The sequence below is a fragment of the Phoenix dactylifera genome, chromosome 18 (genome assembly GCF_009389715.1).
Source record: "Phoenix dactylifera cultivar Barhee BC4 chromosome 18, palm_55x_up_171113_PBpolish2nd_filt_p, whole genome shotgun sequence".
NCBI classification, from domain to species: Eukaryota; Viridiplantae; Streptophyta; class Magnoliopsida; order Arecales; family Arecaceae; genus Phoenix; species Phoenix dactylifera.
The window spans coordinates 334,772-345,000 of record NC_052409.1 but is presented as its reverse complement, the minus strand read 5'-3'; the positions used below and the strand labels follow the sequence as shown (position 1 = coordinate 345,000).

Sequence of the window (10,229 nt, the reverse complement as noted above, 5' to 3'; positions counted from 1 at the left end):
GCGCTGAATATAATCTCTCTATTTGAGAGAAAATCTTAGAAGAAAAGTAATGCATGTTGGGCCCCATTTCTGAGACCATGGACCGGAAGTTATACCTTACACCCGGTGTACCACATTAGCGGTGCACCAGGCCAACAAGACTTCGCCACATCACATACTTTGCCGCACCAGCTTAAGTTATATATATAAACAGTGCGCACCGAAGCTCTCCCTCTCCAATGCCAGCTTAAGAAAGGAACTCCAATTGCTCCGCCCCCTCCCACCCTCTATGAGCGAACCCTATATCTTGCATCGCCGCTCATGTCCAATCCCAAGGAGAGGAATTCGCCGAGCGCTCTACCTGTCACACCCCAAACCCATCACCTAGGTCGGCCATATGATACGGCTGCATAAACCCTAAAGCAATGCTCTAGAGATCATACAAGGCCTAAGTTGAACAAATATTCGATAACTCAAAAGTTAATAACCAAATAATCCACTATGTTTAAATAATCAAACTGATTCAATCACAAAATATTCGATTATTCGTTTGGCATCAAAAAATATACTAAATAAAAGCTTTATGTCCGACCTATCCGAAACTAAGCGTTTTGCAATCTTTAAAAAAAAATAAATAAGGTGGTGTAAGTTTTATAGCCTCATTATGAGTGCTGGTGGCCGCACTCCACCATCTCCTCTCCTCGAGATCATATGCTAGTGGCGGTGATGGAAGAGGGGGACAAAGGGCTCCCTCCTTATGCCTAGCAAACCAATGGAGAAGATAAACTTGGCAGTCAAACGAAAGTAGAGGGCAACCATTGGTCGTCACACCCTCCCTTTAATTTTTTTAAAATATATTTTCAAAAATTGGAAACTAGTAATTTGCCGACTCGAAGATTTTCCCCGGCATGACATGTTTTTCTCGTGGGAGATGTAACCGATAGGTCTAAAGCAAAAGCAACCCGTTTAAAGGCTAGATTAGATGTCAAATCCAAACACCAAATAAACCCACTACAGCGACCGGGTATGCATGGGCTAGCAATAACATTATGTTCATCTAGCCCATGGGCTAGCAATAGCATTATGTTCATCTTTAGCAAAAAAAAAATAACATTATGTTCATTTTGGTTCATGAGAGTATATCGTCTCGGGCACACAAACACATAGGACACATGCCATTAAAAGAATCAGTTACGTCCAAATCCATACATCTCCGGACCCAATCTTGGCATGGGTCTTATTTGCAGTTTGTTGTAGAATAAGACCAAGTTAAACTGATCTTGAGGCCTGTAAGGCGATCCCAGCTAACTCTCACAGCCCAATAAACGCCACCCAGAAAAGCCCAAGAACGAAGCGGCTCTCTCTTTTCGACCCATGAAAGCATTAATTTCCAACCCCACCAGTCGACTCCATCGTCCCCAATATGATGCCATCCTCCCCCCCCCCCCGATTCCAAATCCCATTCATCTTTCAACCGATAAAATTAGATTGGAGAAGGGAAGGGAAGGATGGGAAGCGTGCATTTCTGTCTGTTTTGATGGTTCCATACTTCATTCTTTGCATCTGATGGTTTCGTGGATTAATTGATTCAGTTTTTTTATCCTACTTCGCGCATTCTCGTACTGTTAGGAGGAAGGAGGGGCGGGGGGTGGGAGGATATGACGTTGACCAGACCAGACTAATTTTTTTAACCATCCAGCTTAGCCATTCTTGTCAATTCAAACTGGTTGTCCATATTTTCAGATGTGCTCTTTGTGTTTTTGGCCTCTGTTTGACCAAATTTTGCTTCTATATTTAGTTTTTTTGGGCATCTACCTCATGTATTTTCATCAGTTCATCATCGCAAACTGGCAATTATGGACACGTTTGATGCCTCTTTACTTAATTTCTACTGTTTTGGATAGATGCAACTATATTTCTTGGGTTACGGAAGATGTCTAGTTTCTTAAACGCCGCAAACTTTGGTAGTTTGTTACTGGAGATATTCATAAACCCACTCAAAAATCAGATAAGGATGAAGAAGAATGGTATAATCGGCTTAAGGACTGGGAGGGTAAAAATCACTAGATTAATGCATGGTTTATGAATGCTTCGATTCTTTCTATTCATTTTTAGTTTGGTCGATTTGGAACAGCAAAAGGAGATTTGGAATTTCTTGGCCAAATGATGTTGGACCTCGGATATCATCTATCAGTATCAACTGTTGTTTAACTTACATCGCATGAAGCAAGTACCCGGGCAATTTATCCATGAGTTCCTTTCTTAGATGCATCCTGGATAGGATCAATTGACCCAGTCTGAGTCTCAGTGGGACAATGAAAGTGATGCCAAGAAATTTGCTTCCTATAGAGATCAAATGTACTCGATATAGTTTTTTATGGGTCTTCGAGATAATTTTGAACCAATAAGAGTATCACTTCTTTATCATGGTACCTTTCCATCTCTTGAGTCTATATTTGTTTGAACTTGTCTTTGAAGAAACAAGATTGGGCTTACTCAAACCCAAGCACACTAAGGTTGTTCTCGCTACACTTTCTCAAAGCCTATAGTCTGTAACTATTGTCACAAGCCTAGGCACTACACGGTCAACCATCCAAAAGGAATATATAAAATTTGTCAAAAAGATTGGCCACTACCTTGATGACTGTTCACAAAATCCAAATAATCAAACTAAATCTAATTGATCTAGGGATTCTCAATCTAAATCTGGTGATTAGTCACAACCCGCTTCTCGTTCTACTACCGCTATTGTTGAAGTTTTTGATACTCATAATTATTCTTCCAACCTCAATCAGTAACCTATTTGTCAATGATCTCAAAAATCCAATCAAACAAGTTTTATCTAAAGCTAGCACTTTTGCAAATGCTTTATTTTTTATTTCAGGTAATTCTTGGTATTTTGATTCTACATGTTGCATGCACATGACTTCAAATGGTACTCTATTTTAATTAAAAACTCTTCATCCTCTTGCACCATCTATTCATGCTGCAGATGGTTTATAGTCATATATAGGTCATGTTTATACCTCTTTATTATCTCTACCTAACACTTATTCGATTTCTAAACTTACTTTAAATCTTATTTCTGTAGTCAATTATGTGAACTTAGCCTTGATGTCCATTTCTTTGGTAATAATTGTTATGTGCAAGATATAGAATAGTTTCTTAGGTCCAGTCATAGGACAGGATGCATGTTAAATCTCATCAATCTCCACATTCTTTCTTGGGTTTCCTCAACTTCCTTCTTAATCAGTTGCCTCTACCTCATTGAGTTCATCTTTGAGTGTTTGGTACTCTCATTTAAATCATATTTTTTTTAAATAAATTGCATACCTTAGTCTCCAATAGCCTGTTAAGTTCTGTTTAGAATGAAAATTTTAATTATTTATCTTGCCACTTGCTAAACAAATTATCCTTTAATAATAGTGATTCTATTTCTTTTGCACTATTTGATTTGGTTCATTCTGATGTCTAGGGACCATCACCCTATGCTACTATGGGAGAGTCAAAATATTTTTGGGATATTTGTTGATGATTACTCTCATTTTACATGGTTATATCTCATGCATCATAGAATTGAGTTGTCTAAATTTTACTCAAATGGTTAAAACTCAGTTCTCTTATCATATTAAAGTATTTTATTTAGATAATGTCACGGAGTATAGGGAAACAAAATTTCTTAACTTCTTCTATTAGCAAGGCACTATTCCTCAACATTCTTGCCTAAGAACATCTTAATAGAATGAGCATATTGGACATAAATATAGGCATATCTTGGAGACTGTTTGTCTCATGCTCATTTCCTCTTATTGTCATGAACACTTTTAGGATGAAGCATCTCTTACTATTGTTTACACAATTAATCGCCTTCCTTCACTATCCCTATTGACTATAGTACCCTTAAAGTGGTCGGCTGTGTATATTTTGTTCTTCAACCCCATGAACACACCAAACTAGAACCTTGTACATGGTTATATTGTTTCCTTGTGCATGGAATTGAGCACAAAAGGTACAGATATTGGGATCATATTTCCTCTCAACTTCGTATCTCTCGTCATGTCTTTTTGGGGAACATAAGATGTTCTCTACCATATCACAGTTCCACACTTCTACATCTAATCTTCAATTTTTTACTAATCCTTCTGTTGAGTTGTTTCCCAAAGATTTTGCTGGCAGTTCTGCTAGTGAGCTCATTCATGTCACTCCTATAGCTTGTCTTGAGATGTTAACTTTATCGGATGATCCTGACGATGATCCCTCCTCCTCTATCTCTTCCCCTCCACCACTACGACACTCAGCTCAAGTAAGAGAACCATCTGTTTGTCTTAATGATTATCATTATTTTTCCATCCTTATTTCCTTACATGAGCCTCAATCTTATGATAAGGCTAGCACTAATCTTATTTGGCAGCAAATAATGGCAAAAGAATGGCAATTCATGGACAAAACTCATACATGCATGGGATCTAGTTGACTACCTCCTGATATGACTGCTATCCTATAGCAAAAGGCTTTATACAAGAATATGATATTGAGTATGAGGAGCCCTTTGGACTAGTTGCTCGTTTAACTTTTGTTTGGATATTGCTAGCCATAGCAATTGTACGGCAATGAGGATTCTATCAAATGCATGTAAAAAAATGCCTTTTTAAATGACGATCTGACTGAAGGGGCATAGATACAGCCTCCTCTTGGTCTTGATCGTCTTCTAAACAAAGTCTGCCGACTTTCGAGAGCTTTTTGTGGTCTCAAGCAAGCTCCATAAACATAGTTTACTAATTTCGGTACTACTATTAGTTAGATTGGCTTCCTTTTTAGTCTGCATGATTTTGCCCTCTTTATTCGTCAAACAAGTTTAAGGATTGTTCTTTTACTGCTATACATGGATGATATAATTATCATGGATGATGATCTTGCCGATATTTCTGATCTTAAACAGTTTCTCAATCAATATTTTGAAATGGAAGATCTTGATCCTCTTTGTTATTTTCTCGATCTTAAGGTCTCCGGCCGTGATGGATATTATGATTTCCAGGCTAAATATGCTTCTAATTTGTATTCTAGAGATGGTCTAATTGATAATAAAACTACTTCCACTCCTCTTGAGCCTAATGCTAAACTTAGTCCCCTTGATTGTACACCACTCGGTGATGCTACTCTATATCGGCTATTAGTTAAGAGTTTAGTTTATTTGACTATCACCCGTTGTGACATTACACATGCTGTTCATATGGTTAGCAAATTTTTATCTACTTTATGCACTACTCACTATGTAGTTGCGCTCCACATTCTTTGTCATATTAGGAATATGTTATTTCATGGTCTTTAGTTTTCTGCAAACTCATCTCTTGACTTATATTCCTACTCAAATGTTGATTAGATGGGTGATCCCATGCATTGAGAGACATTCCAGCACTAGCTATTATTTCTTCTTGGGAGATTCTTTTATATTTTGGCGAAACAAAAAGCAAACAGTATAATGATGCCGAGTACTGTGCTATTATAGATACTACTAAGAAGCTTATTTGGTTATGCTAGTCGTTGAGAGAAATAGAAAGAAAATACTCTAATGCCACAGTTCTTCGTTTTACTGATTACGGTGCTATCTAAATTACTCATAACGATGTTTTTCATGAGTGCACTAAACATATCCAAAGTAGTTGTCATTTTGTATGCCATCACATTATTCATGGTACAATGTGGTTCTTTTCAATCATCTTAGTTGCTCGGCTCGAAGATACTTTCATTAAACTGCATTTTTCTGGACATATTCGTGATCTAATTTCTAAACACAAGATGGGTTCTACTTTACCGTCTTGAATTTGAATTTAAGAAAGAAAGAATATTAAGCATATTTACCACTTATTAATATACTAATTCAAATATAATTGATATTTTTTTATTTGCCACGATCCATGCACTTCCATTGCTAGCCACATTGTTAATGTTAGGCTGTATATATTGATGTACATATTACAATTATGGAGAATACTAAATACTAAAAGTAAATATATACTTTTCGTAAAATCTCTCTCTAGCCGTATTTTTACAATTATCATTATCTACAAGAGCCGGAAATTTAAGGAGAGAACGAACGAGAAAATTGGATGCTGCTACATCTCTCAGTCCTCCGATGCCGGCTCTCCTCGAGTTGACATCCACGGATGTCCTGCATAACCCAAAAAACACGCCAAATAAATTAGAGTTTCCTTTTAAAATGATTTATTTTTTCATGAAAGAAAAGAAAAAGCGGAGAACTAGGGAGGGAAAAATAAAACGGAGAGAAATACAAACCAGAATCATAGTTAAAGGAAGAAGAAACCGAGCTAACAAATTAATTAAATAAAAAGCATGGGGAGGACAAGGGGAGCAGTTAGGTAGTTACTTAGGACTTGGTCGGCGGACAATCTCCTGGAGCCGTCCTTGCAGAGCATCTTCCTTATGAGGTCCTTGGCCGCCGGCGACACGCCCCGGAATATCCGCGGAGGAAAGCGGAGGTTCCCCCGGAGCACCGCCTCCAAGATCTCGACCGCCGACTCCCCGTAGAAGGGCGCCATCCCGCCCAGCATCATGTACAGGATCACCCCGCAGCTCCACACGTCCACCTTCTCCCCGTACTCCCGCCCCGCCACCACCTCCGGCGCCACATAGTACGGCGTCCCCACCAGCCCCGTCATCGCCCGCCGCCGCCCTCCTTCATCGAACCACTCCGCCGACCCGAAGTCCGCCAGCTTCAGCTCTCCCCGGCCGTCGAAGAGCACGTTCTCCGGCTTCACGTCGCGGTGGGCGATCCCCCGCCGGTGGCACGCGGCGATCGCCTCCATCAGCGGGAGCATCATCGCAGCGGCCTCGCGCTCGGGGAGCGGGGCGCGGCCGGATATGCGGGCGAACAGGTCGGGCCCCGGGCAGAGGTCGAGGACGAGGTGGAGGGAGTCGGCGTCCTCGTAGGCGGCGTGGATCTGGACGGCGTGGGGATTCCCTGCGGCGGCGAGCTGGTGGATCTTGGCCTCCCGGAGGGCGAGGTCGCGGTCGAGGGGGTCGGAGAGGAGGGCCTTGTCGACGGATTTCACGGCGAACTCCTCACCGGAGGCCAGAGAGGAGCAGCGGCTTACCGTGCCGAATCTCCCCCGTCCGATCTCTGGGCCGATCTCGTAGTCCAGCCTCAAACCCTCCTTCATGGGCGGCTCCTGCACTCTTTCTCTCCCCTAATATCTTCTTGCTTGTGATTTCTACGTATGCTATTATATATAATGAAACGGAGCGAGGGGAAGCCGCCTAAAAGGGGTTCCCGCTGGGAATATTCGGTCGTCGTGGCATCCGATGGTTTTGACCGCGCCTGCCATCTGACGGTCAAGTATGTCTTGCTCCGACGGCTGCTGATGCGTCTATTTCGTGATGGGAGGCAGCCGGTGGTGGCTTCGATCTCCTGGTGATCTTGGTGCCACTTTGGAGCTGTGATTTCCGAATGGGAACTTTCCATCCTCTTTCGCTTTTACCACTTTGGACGCATGTCGATGTGTGACAAGGATGGGGAATTGGCTGGATTCTGGTCGTAAGGCTGTGTTTCTCTTCTTCTTATTTGCTGGTTTTTAGAGAGAACTTCCGGCCATAAGGTGAGGTCAAAGATGCCGCAGGTTTTTCTTTTCTTTTATTTTTTAAACCTCTGGTGGGAGAAAACTTTCGGGCCGGAAGGTTGGGCCCTCGGATACAACGAGTATGGAGATGCTGTAGGTGCAACTTGCGCGCGGGCGTGAAGGTTGGCAAGCTGAGAAGGAAACATCTGCATATGTGTGAGCATCTTCGATCTGTTTCAGTCCACTGCCCGGTAAAGGTTAGAAATAGACTTTCTACCTCCTAGGTGATTTTTCGAGAGCAAAGGAAGAAAGTAGAGGATTGACTCCATTGGCTTCTAGAGAAAAAGTTTAAAATGCTCCATGACGAAGTTTGCGTCGTTGCTGCCAAGGACTCCACTAGCTGATGCCCTTTAAATTAATGCTCCATGACCGACGAAGCACGGAAGCACTCCACCAAGGAGGATTCCACTAGAGTTTTCGTGCAAAATCCACCGCGCGGCACAAAAGAATTTAGAGGGCAAGCATATTGAAATAGCATGTACTCCCCTCAAGGCCAGGAAGATAAATAATTCCATCGGGTGATGAAAAACTACTGGAGTATACGAGCGTCTATTTATGGAATATGAGACCTTTTGCGTTGATAAGAATGAGGGAGCGTCCTTGGAATCCAACGAGAATAAGAAAAACTAGCTTGAATACCATGAGGCTAAGTAATATCGAGCAAGTTAATTTTTAGAAGAAAATTGGTAAATGATGGTCAACCTTCGGGCGGTAATATCAAGACCTCACGATATGGCTTCAAGGACTTTTGGGATTCTTTTTGATGCTTACATGCATAGAGCAAAACACGCAGAGATCATGGCGAGCGTGATGCCGATCGAGCAATATAGGTTCTCCGTTGCTGCAATTCTTGTCTTGGGTTGCCGAATTTTATCATCTACCTTGCTGATGTTTGGATCCAATCCCGTGATTTTTTTCTTTCTTCTTCTTTCGTTTTTGAGGGGTTCCTTGAATTGAAACGTCGCCCTATATATTTTGTTGTTTTTAAGCGACTCATTTTGCTAAAAATAATGTCAAGCTAGCCTTCGTGCTTTTTGAGTCCAGGTCTGGATCATCGCACTGGTTGTCACATCTACACAAATCTGACATCAGATTTTCGGTGCTGCTAATATAATATCACCGAAAGGCGCCATGCTGCATGCCAAGTCTAGCTTGCAATTGCGGACAAATTGATATATATTATATATACAAAAAAAAAAAACACAATCTAAACGTAAACATCAAATGCGCCACCAGTATTGTTTTGATGTTTTATTGTAGAGGGAAGACAGGGATCTAATTAACAAACAGTTATAGCGACAAAGAAGTAATTAGAGGCAGCTAACCTCCTCCACATCACATCGATCTCTGCTGCAAATTAAACAGCAACTAGCTAGATTCAAGATCCCCTACGCCGCAATCCTTTTCATGTGATCGATGAGAGAAGCATGCATCGATCTGTTTATGCTTATTCATTCATAATTTATATCGGATGTAGCAGCACAATGACATGATCTGCTTGGTCAAGTGGATTGCCATAGGTCTCTAAAATATTTTGGTCGCTTCTTCTGTCTTGGTGATTTGTGATTGGATTCTGGACATCGTCATCCCTAACGTCAGGGCTGAGGGTGCATGCAAAAACTCGACGCGGATGAGTTTGCGTGCTGGCTTATATGTAATAGAAGAGAGACAAAGGAGATCTTTGCTACGTGGGACACTAATATGATAAACGTAAATTGAAACACGGAAGCCGTCAACGACTTGTGATGGCCGTTCTGCCTTGGTGGCAGATTTGTCGCTGCATTCGGGTTCGGGTCCCCTCATGGCACGCTCGGGGGCAAACGTGAGGACTTGAAGCTGGATGATTTGGGTTGAAGTGTCGATCTGAGACGAGGATATTCCACTAATCAGGACAGATTTATGGAGACGCCAATTTAGACAAGGAACCTGTTGATAGCATCTGACCATTATTTCTTCTTTGTCTGCGATCTCTGACTGACCTTATTAATGAGCAATTGCTCTGTCTCCGGGAAAAAACAAAAGCAAGGAAAAAAAGGTAAAAGCTTTCCTATCTAAAAGAGGAATGCTTACGTTCGGAGAAATGCTGGAAATACGTCGGATATGAGAGAACTGAGACAGTACGGTGTCATTTTAAAACAGAGACAGTAATGGCTCTCAGGGGGCTCTCCCAAAGCTAATTGGGCAGGTCTGTATTTCGGTCACTGACGCAAAATTTGGTTTTATAATTTATACTGGACTTGCACGGTAAATAAAGCGTCTATGTTCGTATTGAAAGCCAGTTACTGGATCACAAAAAAAAAAAACAGTTAATTACTGAAATGAATGCAAAAATTGATTCTGCAGTGGACTGACCCATATGAGAATGAAAGTGTTAAATATAAAAATTGAAGTTGTCAAGCTACTTGGATATATATATATATATATATATATATATATATATATATATATATATAACTATGCAAAATTTGATTGATCACGGTACTGTATAAGCGTCGAATTGGACACAAAATTTGGCTAAGTTGTGACATAGAAGTGCTAAAATAACCGCTAACGGATGGTTGATGTAGAGTTAAAAGTACTAAAATGGCTCCAGTGCTCAACTCAAAATGTTAAAAA

The 10,229-nt window shown here is 41.1% G+C and overlaps 1 protein-coding gene across 1 annotated transcript; it reads right to left on the bottom strand.

Moving 5' to 3' along the window:
- Positions 1-5,920: 5,920 nt before the first annotated feature.
- LOC120104440 (phosphoenolpyruvate carboxylase kinase 1-like) lies at positions 5,921-7,178 on the bottom strand. The gene is made up of 2 exons (XM_039115631.1): positions 6,365-7,178; positions 5,921-6,148 (listed from the first exon to the last, which is right to left on the bottom strand). Exons 1-2 carry the CDS (start codon positions 7,155-7,157, stop codon positions 6,102-6,104), a joined length of 840 nt encoding a protein of 279 aa, XP_038971559.1. The 5' UTR covers positions 7,158-7,178; the 3' UTR covers positions 5,921-6,101.
- Positions 7,179-10,229: the final 3,051 nt, after the last annotated feature.